The 18,289-nt window shown below is 50.0% G+C and overlaps 1 protein-coding gene across 3 annotated transcripts in view; it reads right to left on the bottom strand.

The window, feature by feature from the left end:
- Positions 1 to 633: 633 nt before the first annotated feature.
- The window catches only part of SLC22A23 (solute carrier family 22 member 23), a 174,031-nt gene continuing 156,375 nt past the window's right edge, over positions 634 to 18,289 (bottom strand). Inside the window, exons 8-11 of one of the 3 annotated variants that reach the window (XM_084873124.1) lie at positions 18,185 to 18,217; positions 18,032 to 18,055; positions 16,885 to 17,008; positions 634 to 4,790 (exon numbers count right to left, since the gene is read on the bottom strand). In XM_084873124.1, the coding sequence (XP_084729250.1) occupies positions 4,412 to 4,790; positions 16,885 to 17,008; positions 18,032 to 18,055; positions 18,185 to 18,217 (560 nt within the window). In that variant the 3' untranslated portion in view covers positions 634 to 4,411. The remainder of the gene's footprint in view (positions 4,791 to 16,884; positions 17,009 to 18,031; positions 18,056 to 18,184; positions 18,218 to 18,289) is intronic. The other 2 variants (XR_014794038.1, XM_084873126.1) reach the window with 2 other exon arrangements.

Below are 18,289 nucleotides of genomic sequence, written 5' to 3' on the forward strand. Positions count from 1 at the left end.
GGCTCCTAACCTTGGCTTCACATTCAAATCTGGGGGAGTTTTCATAGGCTGCTATGCCTCCCCCTCCCAGAGATGTAATGGCCCGGGGCCCAGGCGTTGGGCTGAAAAGCTCCCAGTGCTTCTCAGCACAGGCAAGCCAGGGGAACACGCTCCCATCTTTGGAGCCCACCTGGACCCGTTTTGTTATTGGAGGCTGATAGTCTAGGGCCGTGGTTGGCCAACTGCTGCTCTCGTGCCACATGCGGCCCTTTGGCCCCTGCAGTGTGGCTCTTCTACAAAATGCCACAGCCTGTGCGAGTCTATTTCGAAGAAGTGGCATCAGAACACTCAAGGGCCAAAGAGCTGCATGTGGCTCACAAGCCGAGGTTTGCTGACCACTGTTCTAGGGCTCTATAACACTTCACGCAGTGGTAAAAGCATTGAGCCTGTAGTAAGCAGCCAGGGGCGGTGACCTTGTGGCTGGGACAGAAAGGCATTTCAGAGCAGCAGGTATGGGGTTTAAAATATTTTCTCCTTAGCAGACTTCCTGTGCTAGCCTCCCAGGCTTCAGCGAGTGTCATGGAGCTGAGAGCTCAGTAGGCACCCTCTCTCGGAAGAGTAAGTAACACAAAATCAGGGCTATGGAGAGAAGAGTTTGGTATAAAACTTTATTAAAGAAACATTGTTTTCTTGTGAAAAAATACTACATTAGAGAAGACGGTTTTGGTTATCAGTCTTTCCTCATAGAATCACAGTGTCAGATAATCATTTCTTGACCTTTCTGGGAACTTGCAGGTCACAGATTAGCAGGACATCAATACACAAGAGAAAAGAACTCTCAAAGTTACTGATGGCCCCATTTCTCAGGTGGTTTAGACCGGCCCTGCATGAACAGTCTGTGTTTAGTAATCCTCTCTCTGCCTCTGCCTGCTTTTAAAACCAGGACTCTGCAAGCAGGTGAGGGCCACCCACCCTTCCCAGGCCGAGTGAAGACTCGGTTCACAGAGGCGCTAAAACAGGGACTCGGCAAGGTCTGAATAAAGAGTTTTTATTACTTGTAGTCAATGGTCATGAAATGCCCTTCATTGGATACCATCAGATGAGGTAGGGAAGACATTCCAGAGGAAATTTGTTAATGGGGCAACATTTTTATTTTTGTACATTTACATACAAATTTTCCTCAAAGGTACAACAGATGTGACATCATGCAGACATTATCTTTGAACAACACAGTTCAGAACTCGATAGGCTTGTGCTATGAATGAGCACCTCCAGAGTGAGCCCGGTGGATGTGCAGTAACACGGTTCTGACTAGGAACCTCAAATGTTGGCGTGGCAGAAAGGACAGAGGGAATATCCCCACTGGACAGAACACACTGCTGCTTTTCCAAAACACGCTACAGCAAAGCGAGGCATCCTTTAAAAGTGAAGCATGGGCTTTCCCCAGCACGTGCGCGCCACCTAGGGGCTGGGAGGTGCGATGGTCACAATTCATTTAATGGCACTTCAGTCATTTCTTGTTTGGCTCTACGAAGTGGTATTGTTTGAGTGCAGTACTTCCACTACGATGTTCATTTTTACTTTCTGTTCTGTGGCCAAAACAACTTACCAGCCCCTTTCCTCTAGTTGCAAGTAATTATACTCTTTTAGAAAACAAAACACTTGGAACTTTTCCTTATTTGTCTTGAGTGCTAGTACTTAGGGTACTTGCTCTGAGTTATGATTGACTTCTGGAAAAGAACAGATGAAGAGCTGTCCAGCCCTGTCTCAGGCATTCACATTTGTGCATAACTTACTGAAAGGGGTTACAGCTCACCAGGAGGATAGCAGGATGCAAGAGTGGCTGGTGGAGGAGAGTGGCTGCAGCACACACTTGGAGGTGACTCCCCGGGTGGGTAGGAGGTGATGGGAAAGTGGACTTGGAATGGCGGGTGTCTGTGAACTGTTTCCCTACTGACCACAAGGGAAACAGGACTGAGGAGTCCAAGCTTGACCACCAGGTGCCGGGGAGCTGGTGGCTTCCCATGCAGAGCAAGGCGGGGCTGGATGTGTATCAGGCTCAGTGGGCCCTGGCCGCCTTGCCCACTTGGCGTGGGATTTCACAGGGCTCAGCCCACAGGGAAGCTTTTCTGCTTTGGCTACATTTAAGAGCGTCAGATATTCTTAAGCTAACCCAGCAACAGAAGAGGAGCTCGGCATAACCCTGAAGAGGAATAGGAGTTTGTAAGTGCTGTGCCTTCCCTCCACCTTCCTAGAGATTACCCGCAGCACTCTGCAGCTCCATCACATTCTAAAAGAGGCCTCTGCGATCAGCGAGAGAATGCTACAACACTTCCGTAGTACAGTAAGGGGACTGCAAGGTGCCCCGGTGCTGGGGTGATGCAGGCATACACCTGGCCAGGTACAGGCCCAGGACCTCACTGGCTCCCACCCACCTTCCTCAACTGCTCAGGTGCTTGGCGGCTGCATATGTCATGTCCTGGATTAATGGGTCTTGCTGTCAGGTGGCTGGTAGCAAGTACTCTAAAAAAGGCAGAAGGTATTCAACAAGTTTGGCACGCGGAGGCTGCACATTTGTAAGAAAGGCCTTTGTAAAGTAAGGTGAATGGACTCACATGGAAACATGGAACAAAAGTGACCTAAGAGATGAGGGAAGGCGAGGTTGAGCGGGGCTTGAAATAGGGAGACTGGCCAGGTGGCCTTCCTTCCTAAGCAGCGGCCCTTGGACGAGGCTGGAGACCCCAGACCCTGTTGATTCGACATAAAGTACGGTTTAGTCACTGGAATCACACACACAAGTTTCACCTCCTCACCATTTTTTTTTTTTTATCAAGTCACCAGTTCTATTGAAGTCCACCAGATGCAGAGGGGAGTGGTGGGTGGAGACAGTAAGAAGCAGGCCAGGTAGAAAGCTAGAAGGGGAGAAAGGGAAGTTAAGTCAACCCCTTTTCAGGCCCTTTGAGTTCTAGCAACTGTCAGTTGGAGGTCACCTACGTCACAGGCCCCAGACTATGATTTCCTGGGAAAAACACAGCCCATGACAAAGACACATGTCACAAAGTGGGTGGGGTGGGTGGACAATTCTAGAAAGGACCCAGGCTGTCTGAAAAATCAGGTGCCTATGTTGCTCAAGGGGGCGTCTGCCTGTGCCAATGAAGATCGTTTCTCCCCCCCCACGTGTCCTTGCGGAGGCCCTCCAAGCTCCCTCTGAAACACCCTCAGGTGGAGAAAGCCTGACATGAAAGGGAAGAGGAAGCCTGCATGGTCTGGGGCAAGCAGCGAACTCAATGACAACCCTTGGCTATTGGGGATGGGAGTTGAACTTTGGGGAGTTATTGCTTCCTCTCAATTGGTCTTGATGCTTTAGAGAGGCAGGAGGTCAGTTGGACTAACCTGTGAGCATCCCACTGCTTGTCCCGAGCCCCACCTCTGTGCTGAGGGAAGTGGGAGGAAGCAGGAAGCAGGCAAAGGCAGGCATGAAGGGGATTGGCTCTCACAGGTTTGCAGTCTCAGCATGAAATCAGTGGGAGCTGACCGTCATCCAAGCTGGTGATGCTGTGTGGTGTGCTCCAGATGTGCATGCCACTGTCTTTGGGAGCGCACCCCACCCTCTGTGGGTTTGCCTTAGTCCTCTATTTCAGTTCTTGTCCCACTGGTTTCCCTTCAGAAAGTAGCCATGTTTTCAGGTAGTGCTGGGAAAAGCTGTTGGAGGAGCCGGATCTAAGGAAGCATTAATGCTAAACACCTCACACCTCAGCGCATTTGTCGTGAACTGAACCAGGCAAACTTGGGTCAGAAAACTGGTGACACTGCCACGAACATTTACGTTTGTGGTGAAATGTTGAAGCTTTCCCCCAAAGAGTTTCCAGCATCCAGTACAAAAGGATGATCTTGAAGGAAAGATTAAGCTGGTTTTAATGACATTCGTGAGCTGCTTTCTCCCAAAGCATGGACCAGATAGAAGCTCTGACCCTACAAATAAAAAACTTTCAGACCATCAGCCTCTGGCGGACACCTCATCGTTTACATTTCAGCGCCAGCTCAGTCTGAGCTGCTCAGGGTGGTGTCTGCGCACAGCCGGCGGCCGGGGGCATCTGGCCGCTGCCCGCGGGGAGACTGGGTCTCTCTTTCGAAGGGCGTGGTTCTATTTCAAGATCAGTGAGAGGAAAGGGAATAAAGTGCTTCTCGTAAAAATGACCAAAATAAATACAAACATTTAATGGCAGAAAAGAAAGTCTTATTTCCAAAGAGCCTGCTTCCTCACGTGATCCTTAGAGTTCTGGAAAGACTCCCCCCACACCAGCGAAGGTCCTGTGCTCCCCCGGCGTCAGCGCCCCGTGTGCCCGGAGGAGCCACGTGTGCTCGCAGCCACACGGCTGGTCCCTCGGCGACCCCTCGGCGACCCCGCGCGCAGCCACCCCGCGGGCCGGTCTCAGGGCAGGCCGTGCGCGGAGCCGCAGGACCGCACGCCGTTGGCCGCGGCGCTGTCGGGCAGCGCGTCCCCCGCGGCCGCGGCGTCGTGGAGGCCCGAGTAGTCCTTGAGCTCCGCGTTGGTGAGCAGCAGCGGCTGCTCGGCCTTCTTGTGCGGCAGGAGCGGCTGGCGCGTGTAGTGCTCCCCGTTGGAGAGGCTCTCCGGTAGGCTCTGGTTCCGGCTCTCGGGCAGCAGGAGGATGCAGATGATGCAGATGAGCGTGCAGCAGGCGAAGATGATGTGGTGCAGGAAATAGCCTTTCTGGTTGTGCAGCTCGATGATGGGCGCTGTCAGCCTGCCGAAGCCTGCGCTGGCCAGCACCAGCCCCAGCCCGCCGCACCTGCAGGAGGGCCAGCACCAAGGTTAGTGTCTGCTGCCACCCCCGTGCATGGCACACTGGATCCCAGAGTGCAGACATGGTAAAGTCACGGTAGATCCGAGGCCTAGCTGGGGCGTGGGCACCGGGCATGCCCCCCACCTGTGCACCCCCCTATGCAAGACATCCCAAACCACCTTTATCTGGGCCACCTGTACACCACCTCTAGTTCACGTAATACTTTCCCTCATTTAATTGGAAAGACAACTTTATAATGTCACTGTAAGTGGAAAACTATCCCTTGCCATAAATAATGTACATGCAGTGAAAAAGAGAGTATCGATAGTATTAAATTCTGCTATTTCCCCTTGCTGTTCATTTAGAAAAGTAGTAGGGAGACTGATTGGATTACCAAGGGTTAAAGGTGTTAAAGACATACCAACACTAGCAGACTTTCTCTTTGCCACAACCAGAGATTTGAAGACACTTTGTGAAAACAGTATTTTCTCACTGTGAGTTGATGTTTTTTACTGTCGAGTCCCATGTATTTCCTACAATCATTCTGCACCCCACCAATGGGAGTGTCCCGTCTCTGGGAAAGGCTGTTCCAGCAGCCGCGCCCTGATGGAGACATTCCCATCACACTGAGCTCAACTAGCACCGAACAAGCCTGGAGCCTGAGACACTTGCCACTCCTCTGCCACAGGAGGGGACCAGCCAAACACTCCAAAGGCATTGTAGATACACAGCAGCGGGAAAAACCATCAAACCTCCAACTAATGGCTATTTGGACATAAAGATATAATTTTGGGAAGATATAATCAGCAATTCCACTCCTATGCAACATGAAAACCTGTGTCCACACAAAAACGTACCAGCAAATGTTCATTGTAGCATTATTCATAACATCCAAAAATTGGACAGAATTTCATTGTCCAACTGGTGACTATAGAAACAAAATGTGGTCCGTCATATACAGTGGAATAGCATCCGTAATAAAAAAGGAACATGGATGAATTTCAGAACCATGCTAAGTGACTGTAGGAATCCATTTATAGGAAAAGTCCAAAAGAAGGCCAATCTATAGAGACAGGAAGCAGACGAGTGGCTGCCTGGCTCTGGGAGTGGGAGGGAGACTGCAAAGGCCATGAGTAATTTTTGGTGAAAATGTTCTGTAATTGGGCTGTGGTGAGGATTGCACTGTCATTGCACTATATACTAAAAGTGCATAGATGCCATGGTCTGTTAATTATCCTATATAATAAAAGCCTAATATCCTAAGTGACCAGTCATCCGGTCAACCAATCAAAGCATAATATGCTAATGATATGCTAAGGATGTTCAACCACTCACTATGATGAGCACTGACCACCAGGGGCAGACATTGAACACAGGAGCTGCCCCCTGGTGGTCAGTGCGCTCCCACAGTGGGAGAATCACTCAGCCAGAAGCCGGGCTTACGGCTGGCGAGAACAAGGTGGTGGCAGAAGCCTCTCCTGCCTCTGCGGCAATTCTAAGGATGTCCCACTGACAGGTTAGGCCCACGTGGGGAGCGGGCCTAAGCCATCAGTTGAACATCTCCCAAGGGAGCCTGGACTTTGGGGGGGCACAGGCTAGGCTGAAGGAACCCTCCCCCCAATTTATGAAGTTTGTGCATTGGGCCTCTAGTACCTCAATAAAGCTGTTAAGAAAATCCCAAAACTTTTCTACCTGGGACCTCCTGTTGATACAAATAACCAGACTTCTAGTCTAGAAGGTCACCTACACACGCCTCACCTTTCTTCCTGAGAACTCAGAGATTATCCAGCCTCCCCTCCCCCTTCCACCCTGCTGCCTGGGTGGGAGTTTCTGTTCTGCTTTGCTCTGCAGGCCTCTCAGGGGCGTTATTGTCCCCAACAGGGAAAGAGAGACCCTGCCTTTGCTACCTGCCGTCCTACTACAACACCCGCTCTGGCTGGCCCGTCCAGGATCGGGGGGGTGACAGGGCGCATCGATATTTCTGCTTTGTGGCGCCAACAGAGAGGTGATGAGAGCTTAGACAAGCAGAGACTACCAGCAGCAAACCTGCAGGAATCAGGTTGGGGCTCTCTAGCTGGACAGCTGGACCAAAGGGCCACCTTAAATCAGACATACAGTTTTATGATAAAGATAGGACATTGCAGACTCTTGTGAATATTTTTTCTCAAAGAACAGAACTTAAGAATGGCAACTGTGTGTGCATGGGTGGGACAATGGGTGGTCTCCCCCATTTTGTCATGTTTCATAATGAAAAAAAAATTATCTCTCTTCTTCTCTCTCTAAATTAGGAATGGCCTTTTGTGTTTGCAGGTAGCAGCCCACCCCCAGTGGGTGTGGCCTCAGACGCAGCAGGTGCTGGGTGATTCTGCGGGGAGGAGGGTGGCAAACACTTCTCCTTAGATTGCTGCAGGCTAAGACCCAGGCTGGGTTGCAAGACAGTCTCACCAGGCGCACTGCCCTAGGGACAAAGCCAAGCCTGGGAGTCCCTGGCACTTCCCTTTCCCAGCTCCCTTCCTGTACAACCTCTGACTAGCTCAGGCCCATGGGGGTTACACTCCCCTCACTGGAGTCTCCCACAGGGATCCTCCATCTCCTCAGACTTCATTTCCTCACCGCTGACAAAGTGCCCTGTCTAGAATACAGAGCTGATCATGCCAGTTACTCGCTCCCAATCTTCCCCTGGCTCCCTCCTGCCTCCAGAGAATGCACAGCTCCCAGGCCTCCCCCTCCCTGCTGCCCTCCTGCCCACTGTCCCCTCCAAGCTTTCCATGGGGCTCTCTCACCCTGCTTCAGCTAAGCTCCGGTGCTTCGCCCCAGCCCTGCCAGGTTCCTGGGGAGGTAACTGCCTCATGTGCTTAGTGAAGAAGGAGACATGACTTGTCACTAGTGTTCGTTCAAGTAGGGGTGTCGAACTCAATCAGAGAAGGGGCCAAAATCTAAAATCCAGCCTAAATCGCGGCCGAATGGTTTACTGAACAGTCATAAACTGACAATGTCATAAACTGACAGCGGAGTGCAGTGATGACAGTGCGGTGCGGGCCACATTGCAAGGCCTGGCGGGCTGGATTTGGCCCGCGGGCCTTGTGTTTGACACATGTGATTAGTAGAGGAACATCAAGACAATCAGGGCCACCCCACCTCGGGCAGCCACACATACAGGCCAGGTCAGAGCGAGCTGCCTCACAGACACTTGTTGCTACACAGGCAGGAGATGCAACAGTTAAGAGAACAGGTGGCCTGGGTCTGAGCTCTGGCTCCACCATCCACAGTGTTCCGTCCCCTCTGTGAGCTGCAGGGAGAATCTGTAAAGGGGTAGTGAGAGCAGCACAGCGAGCGACCCAGGAGAGCAGGTTGCTGCTGGTAGTCTCTGCTTGTCTAAGCTCTCATCACCTCTCTGTTGGCGCACAAAGCAGAAATATTGATGCATTCCTAACTTCTTTCTTGCTGCATTAATATTAAAGTGACAAACAGCAGGAGGGGAAGGGAAGACCACTGAGATCAGTGGAGTGGAGTTGGGGAGTGTTTGGTGAGGGATGAGGAGGAACCTGACAGCAAGACCTGAGCTGAACAAGTTCAAGAACCGAGAGGCTAAAGAGAGGAGGAGCCAGGCCTGGCCGGGTGGCTCAGCTGGCTGAGCGCCATCCATACACCAAAAGGTTGAGGGTTTCATTCCCAGTCAGGGTGCGGGTTTGACGTTTCTTTCTAACTGGATTCCAGGATAAGGTAGAGGCCCACAGGCTGGTTGAGGAGCGGGAACAGCTTTGGTCCTTCATTCTCCTCCCCAGTCCTCTCAACCAGGTCCTGCAGACAATGCCTCCTGAAGCTGCCTCCTCCCACCACCCTCTCCCTTCCAGGGACTTCTGCTCCTGCTCACTCCCTCCCCCCTCACTGCTCCCGTGCACTCACCTCCCTCCTCCCACACCACTATCTGCTCCCTCTGCACCCTGGAATCCAGTCCCAGGCAGCACCCTGGTACAGGCTGTGTGGGCTGCCAAGTGCTCTGCCCACTGTCTTCCCTCCCTCCCAGTGCCCCCACCATACCCTCAGCACACCTGACTTTATAGCCAGACTTACTCATTTTTGCATGTCTGTGCGGCTCTTATTCTTCAGTGGTTTTCCAGGGCGGGACCAGGCCTGACTCAGTTTGCTAGCCCTGGCCTCTACCAACCACTGGCCAGGAGCTGGCTGGCACTTGGGTATTCACTTGGTATGGCCCCAGTCACTCCCCCCACCTGGTGTTCACACCCTGCACCTCGAGATGAGCTGGATCTGGCAACTCACTTTTTACTAATAAAATGCAGCAAAGGTGATCAGATGTCCCTCCATGATTAGTTTACAAAAGACTGGACTTCCAGCAAACTCTCTTGTTGGCTTTCATGAAGCTAGCTGCTGTGTTGTTGAGGTCCATGTGGCCAGGATCTAAGGTGGCCCCCAGCCTAAAGCCAGCACGGAACAAGGTACTTGTTTGGCGAGGAACTGAATACTTCTGTTACGGTTTGAGTGTGTGTGCCCCCAGATTCATATGTGAACTCCTAATCCCCAATGTGATGGTATTAGAAAAGGTCCTTTGGGAGATGATTACATCATGAGGGTTGAGCCTCCATGATGCAATTGGTGCTCTTAGAAAAGGGTCCCCCGAGAGCTCCCTGCCTCCCAGCATGTGAGGATGCAGCAAGAACATGCATCAGTGAACCAGGAAGCAGGCCCTCGCCAGACACCAAACCCGCTGACACCCTGGCCTTCCCACCCTCTAGAACTGTGAGAAGTAACTAACTTTGTGTTGTGTGTACACCACCCACTCTGGGTATTCTGTCGTAGCAGCCCAGATGGACTAAGAAACCTGCTGGTGACTGAATGAGCTTGGAAGTGAGCCCAGCTGATTGTGGCCTGGGGGAGACCCTGAAGTTGAGAGCCCAGCTGGGCCGTGAGTAAGCATAGGTTGCTTTAAGCCACTAAGTTGTGGGGTAGCCTATTACAAAGCAATAGGTAACAGATACACTAATCAATGAGTGATAGCATTCCCTTCACTGAGCCGTGGAAGAAAGCAGCCAGCCTCCCCTCACCCAGGCTGTACGTGCCATCAGTGCTGTCTGTGCATTAGAACGCCTTCCCCGAGGGAGAGACTCAAAGCACGAGAGGAATGGTCACGTCATGTGCCGCTGAGCCATGCGGGGACACAAATGAGGAACAGCAGTACTTTGGGGAGTGTCTCCAATTATTAACCCCTTCCCAGACAGAGTCCCGGAGAACCTTTTAAAGACACGCTGAACCTTTCTATTAGTATTTGTTCATGTGGTAACCATTCCTGTTAGCTTATGGACCTTCAAGATCAGGAGTACTTCCTAGAATATCTACGGGCACACACTGTTTATGCCCAGAAATATTGGCTGTTTATTGAATTACACTGGCTTCATAGGTAGGAAGGTCAAACAAACAGGACAGGTTAAATACAGATGACCACTGGAAACAGAAATGTGATGGACTCCATCTGTGAGATGAGTAATACGAACTCCTAACATAGCTACTTAGTCTTTTGTTGTTGTTACTACAGAAGATAATGTCCCATTATTTTTAGAGAGAGTGGGAGAGGGAGAGACACACAGAGAGAAACATCGATGTGAGATAGACACATCGATTGATTGTCCAGATCAGGGCCAGGGATCCAGCCTGCAACTGAAGTACATGCCGCTGGCCGTAATCGAACCTAGGACCCTTCAGTCCATAGGCTGATGGTCTATCCACTGAGGCAAACCAGCTAGGGTGCCACTTAGTCTTTTTGATTATTCTAGTCACTTTAGGAAGCCACAGGATGTTGCAAGGGACATACTGGATGCCAGGGAAAGTGAACATGTTTCAGTGGGGCCTTTGATATCAGTAAAATATCCTTTTCTCTGAAACTTGCTCAGCTTCCACCTGACCTTGTCACTGAGAGTGAATGCCACTGACAGGCAGCTCAGTGCATGTGGGTTAACATGCAGGAAGGTAAAGTGCACAGACTCATGAGGAAGGCTGAACACGGATTCATGGTTGAAGGAGCAGAACTCAGCACCACACAGAAGTCTCCCTTCATCATGACCAATGAACTTGATCCTACTAATACATTATGTTAATAAATCATGTCACATGAAATATATTTGATTTTTGGTAGGATTAGAGTGATCATTAAAATTACCTATATACACATATACTATATACACATAAACAGGTATATACACATGCATACTAGTATATAATGTGCAATATATCTTTATATATTTTTTTCAATGAAAGAAAATTTCTGTTTGGTGTTCTATCAAAGATACCTTAAAATTATTCTGTAAGATTAGAAAGAATTTTGGAAGAATTTGGTTCATCGGAGAATCCAAGATGGCTGCACAGGTAAACACCTAGCCGCAGCTGCACACAACAATTTCAATAAAATACAACTAAAATATCAAATGAACATTACCCAGAACTACAGGAAAGTCGACTGACTGGAAATTCTACAATGAGAAGCAATGAAAAAACCAGAAGGAAGAGCGGAGGAGCTGTAAAAGCCTAAGGTACAGAGACATGCGGCGCTCGTGGAGAGGACGGAGCCGGAGAGGAGGGGCGGCTGAGTGCCTGGCTGGCGTTCCCTAGTGGGAAGGAGATAAAAGCTCCGACTGTGCTGAACCCCAGACCTGACAGCGCTGAACCCCAGTTCTAGGCTAGACCCTGGGGACCCAGGCTCAAACAGGGAGCCGGGGCCGTGAAGTGGAATCCCAGGGGAGCGGCGAAAGGCAGAGCCCCCGGAGGCGCACACATTGCGTGCAGAGGACGGACTGTTGACTCTGCTGCCAGATTGCCCTGGCGGGAAGGAGACAAAGGCTCTGGACTGTGCTGGGCCCCAGTTCTGACTACTCTGAACCCCAGTTTAGGCCAGACCCCGGGGACCCAGGCTCAAACAGAGGGATCTGGGCTTAAGACAGAACCCCGGGGGAGCGGCGAAAGGAGATCCCGGAGGTACGCACATTACACGCAGAGAAGGGACGGTTGGCTGTGCCGCAGGATTGCCCTGGCGGGAAGGAGACATAAGCTCCAGACTGTTCTGAACACCACCTCCAACCCCACTTCCAACTGAACTGAACTCCAGTTCTGGGCTCATTGGGGGAGAGCCTAGACTGTTTGGTAGCAGGCGAAAATCGAGGGCACCTTTCTTTCAGAGGTGCTTGCAATGAGTACTGAAGGATCCTGGGGATTACTGAGACTCAGGAACCGCATAGGGCGGGGCTGACGGAAGCCAAGCCTGTAGGCTCCACCCTGAAACTCCGCCCCATCAGGGAAGCTGTGAAAATGCCGAGACAATGAAATAGATCACAAACGAAAGAAATGGAGGACAAAAAGCGACTGGATATAGAGTTCAAAACCACACTTAGTATAAGGTTGTTCAAGAATCTCCTAGTAAAGGCCGATAAAATAAACAAGACCTATGAGGATATGAAAAGGGATCAACTAGAAATAATAAGGGATCAACATTAAATAATAAGGGATCAACAAGAAACAAAGAATACATTGTTTGAAGTAAAAAAATATTATACAGAGTCCTAAAAACAAAATGGAGGATCGCAAGAATCAAGTCAAAGATTTGGAACATAAAGAGCCAGAAGACACTTCTCCGCAGAAGCAAGAAGGCAAGAGAATCCATAAAATTGAAGATAATGTAAGAAACCTCTGGGACAACTTCAAACGAACCAACATCAGAATTATGGGGGTCCCAGAAGATATGGAGCAAGATATGGAAAACATACTGAAAGAAATAGTGACAGAAAACTTCCCCCACCTGGTGAAAGAATTAGACTTACAAGTCCAGGAAGTGCACAGAACTCCAAACAAAAGGAATCCAAAGAAGACCACACCAAGACAAATCATAATTAAAATTCCAAGAGCAAAAGACAAAGAGAGAATATTAAAAGCAGCAAGAGCAAAGCAGGTAGTTACCTATAAAGGAGCACCTATACGATTGTCAGCTGATTTCTCAACAGAAACCATGCAGACCAGATGGGAATGGCAAGAAATATTCAAGGTGATGAATAGTAAGAACCTACAGCCAAAAATAATCTATCCAGCAAAGCTATCACTCAGAATCGAAGGCCAGATAAAGAACTTCACAAATTAAAAAAAAAAGTTAAAGGAGTTCATCACCACCAAACCAGAATTACATGAATTGCTGAAGGGGGTTCTTTAGGAAGAGGAAGAAATTATGAACAACAAATACATAACTATCAACAAGTGAATCTAAAAACCAAGGGAATTAAAAAAAACCTGATGAAACAATAATAACTGTTGAATATAATAGAATCAGAGGTATGGAAGGGGAGTGAACTGCGATTCTTGGGGAAAAGGGGAGACGGGGATGTGGGAAGAGACTGAACATAAACTGTGCACCTATGGATGAGGACAATGGGAGGTGGGGAAAGGGCAGAGGGTGGAGGTGGGAACCTGGTGGAGGAGAGCAATGGAGGGGGGGGGGGAGAGGAACATTTGTAATAATATGAACAATAAAGATTTATTTTTTCCTCCCCACAATTGGTTCCTACGTTTTTCTGTTGGTTGCCACTAGAGGGCAGCATATGCACAGTAGAGCAGTCAGACCCTCAATTTACAGATAAAAGATAATGGGGGTGGGGCAGCTTTTGTCTTGCTGTGCTTTAGGAGCACAAAAATTTTCATTTCCACCAGCTATCTTTACTTTACTAGTTATAATATCTAAATTACTTCAAGGATAGGAAGATCCACATACAGGGAGCCTCCTTATTGGAAATAGCAAATGAATTGAGAATTCTAGACTCTTCATCATTCCATTGAACATGTGAATCCCAGAAACACACCTCCCATTTCTCACTTCCTCTTTTATGTTACTTAGCTTGTCTTTACTAGACTTCTGTGAAGTCAAGGATGAACAAATATTTGTGTCAATTTTTACAGAAATAAATACAACTGCCCAAATATCAATTTTCTTTTTTTAAAGAGTATTGACAGTTATACATGTTCAGTAATGATATATAGTTGGACTGTATAGAAAACCCCAAAGAATAAATATAACTATTATTATGAGCAGACATGTAAAAGAGAATAAAAAATGGATTCTGAGCTCAATATCAATCCATAGGCATATAAGCTTTGTCGATATCTTGGGATAGCTGTTAATGTCAGTTTTCATTTGCAAGGCCAAACCCTTTACCTGTATTCTCTCCCTGCTCATCACCACCACCACACACAGCGGCCATGAGTGCTCTCAGGGTGGGCACAGAGGTGGAGGCTGGCTGAAGGACGTGCCTGGGGCCACGCGGGGATGAGTGACTCTGGAAACACTCTGGCCCGCCTCTGCTCTGTCCTCTGGGCTGAGGACCAAAACCTGAGCTCTGGCTTATCCTCTACCCTGTGCTCTGCCTCGTCCTGCTGTTTAACGTCTAATGTGGTCACTCACTGAGCATTTGCTATGAATATTTAAGACACAAATCTTTAAAAAAGCTAAGCAGATTCCACATTACACATAGGCCATTTTTGTCCCCAGTGCTGGCTCCTGAGGCAACTTTAGAGAGGAAGACCTCAGGGTCTGGGGTTAGTCTTGAGGTAGGAACCAGGAAGGGTTAGGATGAAGGTGCCAGGTCAGTCAAGTGTCAAGAAAAGTTTCTAGAAGGAGGTGGGGTGGCCTGAGGGGAGCAGAGCAGGAGACAGCAGGAGGGAGTGAATGGGCTCAGACGGAGCCAAAGTGGAGAAGGTGCCGCAGACGCAGGTCCTTCCCCATCCACCTACAATGTCTCCCAAGCACATCTGAGAAGAACCCTCAGCCTCCGCTAGTGGTAAGGAACGGCTGTGCAGGAGCCTGCACGGAGGGAAGCTTGCCAGCAGCGGGAGGTTTGGGTGGGATCACAGGAACACAACGAATTGATTAATTAGCCCTGGGGAGTCGCTGTCATTCTTAGACAATGCACTTCTACAAGCTTTTGTGCAGAAAGGTTCTTATCCTCCCATTTGCCCACAGTACGTCCTGGCAGCTGACCTGCACTATCGTTCTTGTTCAGAAGATGTGTTTTTAATACAGCTTTATAGAAAAGGCCAGTTTTGTACTAAGAACAATGAAGCTCACAGACCGTAGGCCACCCATCCTAGCTTACCCTGGATTTATCTGCATGCAGTGGGGGAGGATAAGAAAGCCACTCCAGTCCTGGGACTGTGTGGGAACTGCCCCTGAGTGTGTGTGTGTGTGTGTGTGTGTGTGTGTGTGTGTGTAAGAGACAGCCTTCGGAAGGAAACGGTGTCAAGAGGAGGTCATCAGTAACACCAGACAGTTCCATCATGGCCAGGAGACAAGAACCCCTTTGCATTGAATTTTCTTTCATTCTCGGCAAGTACAAAAACATCACCAAGGGCCAAGATTTTTCTAATTCGTCAGCTTGGCAAGCTCAATCTGACAACATATTTGTTGAATTTCTACCCCAAATCATCTTCCCAGGTTTGCATCACAGAGGAAAATGAAACGGTGTTTCCTTCAGTTCAGCTGCTTATACAAAATCTCACAGGGAACAGAAAAGTCTCCCCACTACCAGAGGGAAGGGGTGGCCATCCCAGGGGAGCATCTGCAGTCACAGAGCCGCAGAGCCGCAGAGGCCAGCAGAAAGCCGGTCTAACCCTGACTTCTGCCCCACAGAGAGAATCCTCGCTGCTGGAATCCTTTGTAAAGGGAGGTGGTTTAGGTAAAGAAAAGGGGGAAAGCTACTGTCCACCTCAGGCACTTTGCAACGTCCAGCTTTACAGAAAAGAACAAACTTCAGGCTCAGCTCTTCACTTTGCTCAGGCAGAGGTTGGACAGGATGATTGTGTGGCATTTCACTGCTCTTTTCTTAAGTACACAATTCCTTGGCATTTTATCCCACAGTACCAAGCAGCCTCAGGCTTGGGCTTGGCACATATTGTAAAAATCTGGGAGAATGAATCAAAATGAGGTCATGTGAAAATTCTATTGTCAGCACGCCTGCTGGGAATGTGGAGAGAAGAGTCCCTGAACCTTCTGACTCCTCCCAGAGTCCTTCCCAGTAGCCTGCGGCTAAAATAATGAGTCTAGCAAATCCCACCTTCGGCCCATCATGGCCTCCACTTGTTTCCCCGTGTGGGAAAGTCAGGGCGGAAAGGGTGTCGTCATGCTGACTTCTGGGTTTTATTTCGCAGCTGAATAATTGCCCATATTCACAGTTTATATTTTAAAACATGTGTTGGAAATGCTAATCATATTCCCATACAAAGTTCAAAGTGAACCAAGGTGAGCTCTTCCATAATCCCACACAGTAATTACCAGGAAAACCTATGGCTTGCAGTTAAGTGATGGCCTTTTAAATAAAGGAAAACCCTTTTATTATGCTATGATCTTAGTAACATCAAATGGTGTGTGCCCCCTCTCCCGCCCCCCACTCCCTGGGATAGCACCAGGAAGAACCAAACCTCCCTTCATGAACCAAAAGAAAAGAGCTAAGCACAAGTCAGCACCCTCTCAGGGAATTATAATTCACCAGAACTCTGCCAGGCTGTGTCCGGTGCTGCTCACCTGGCTACGGCCTGACACGTGGGTGGGTTTGTGATGGATACTGGCTCAATTAATCAATGCTGTAACTTGCTGGGCCTTTCTCTCCATGTGGCCTGTCAACTTCTCAGGCCAGTGAAAAAATAAAGGCCCTTTCTATTTCCCTTTTTTGTTTAGAAAAAGATTTTTTCATTGGGGTTTCTCAGAGGAGTTGGCAGCATTTGATTTCACTTGAAGTATGGATGTAAGTTATCAGATTTCACTCCTTTCCAGTCATTACCATGTTCCCTTCCTCCTCCTCCTCCTCCTCCTCCTCCTCCTCCTCCTCCTCCTCCTCCTCCTCCTCCTCCTCTGACTGCCTCCTGGCAGAGCCCAGGATCATGTTCTCTCAGGTCAGGGAGGAGTGCCGCTTCACTAGCTCACCGCTCAGCACCTGCATCACCCTTGCCTGAGGCGAGGGCGGGCCAAAGCTGGGGCTGTGAACTCACTCAGAGCCACGCCAAATGGGCAGCCCTCCAGGGTCCCAGGAACACATCCTGCGGCGCTTCTCCCACCACTCACCTTATCACCGTGGGGGTGATCTCTGCACAGAAGAACACACTGAGGCTTCCCACTGCGTGGGAGGCAAACATGCCCACGATGGAAAACACGATGGAGAATTTGTCCTTGACACTGTCGCTCATACCTGAAGGGCAATCAGAAAGGGTTGGTGAGGAGGGGCAGAGGGAAGGGGAAAGGAAGCTAGTCAGGCTGAGGCTGAGAGAGCAGGGGAGAGGGGAGCAGGGAGGCCTGGGACGCATGAAGGGTCTTCCCTCTTCCCCTCTCTGCTGCTTGGGTGCAGGCCAGGGTGCTCAGTCCCTCCGCAGAGGGACGAGCAGCCCTGAGGCAGGAGGTCAGACCCTCTGGGCAGTGGACTGCCGGGTTCCTGCAGGTCCCCTGTGGGTCCTGAGGGCTGGGGCACACACCGACTGCCAGGTTCCCAGGCTGAGCCGGCCTGGCAGAAGGAAGGCTGGCGGTCTCAGGACTATAGCAATGTCCACTCTGTCCCAGCCTTCCATATGGTTCCAGAGAAAGGTGCCACACTCAGAGAGCCCTGGCTATTCGGGCCTTAGTTTTGCCCAGTCCAATACCTGCGACAGGGTATCTTAGGCTTGATTGAAGGGAACAAAAACTCAAATAATCCAAACAGAAAAATTTATGGGCCTAGAAGGAAAGGGGTCAACCTAAGCATCTTGCAATGGCACTAGAGTCTGACCTCACGCCAAGGTGGCGTCTAGCGTGAAGCAATAGCGGGCTGCTGGAGCAGAGCTCAGTTCCCTGTGAGGCTGCTCGGGGACCTCAGGCTCCCCTGTGGAGGGCCGAGGGCATGGGCTCGGGGCAGGCCAGGCACAGGTGACCAGCAGCACTGCAGTGCACGGCGGCGGCCCACCCTCGCAGTGGAGAGCAAGCCTGCGAGACTCATTCACAAGCGGGACAGCAGCTTCCCCGGCAGCACGGCCAGCCAGGCTTTCTGATCTCGCCCAGCACTGCCCCTAAGACCTCTGCATCTCTGTGTGGGTGGCAGCTGAGGCCTGTGCTGACTGCGGGTGCTGGTGCCAGGGGAAGAGGCGAGGGCATGCGTGCAAGCTGGGCACAAACGGGAGGATGAGCAGCTCTTTCTAGAAGCAAAGGGGGAAAAGAACACAGATGTATGCTTATAGTGTCCAACCTACGGCCAACTTCAGCTGCAACTCTTGGAGGGTGAAGGAGGAGGAGAAACAGGAGAGGGAAAACACAGGTGTGTGAGTGTTTATGAAATTGCCCGATTGGATGTAATACAAAGATAGATGATGACCCGCACGCACAAGCATGTGGGGCTCACCTGAGTCAGGGTGCTGGATGTACTTCCCAATCACTGGGCCACGGAGATGAGGGCACCACAGGGACGAGGACGAAGAAAGCGGGAAAAGGGGGAGAAAGAAAGCAC

The sequence above is a fragment of the Pipistrellus hanaki genome, assembly GCF_964339955.1.
Source record: "Pipistrellus hanaki genome assembly, chromosome: 2".
NCBI lineage: Eukaryota > Metazoa > Chordata > Mammalia > Chiroptera > Vespertilionidae > Pipistrellus > Pipistrellus hanaki.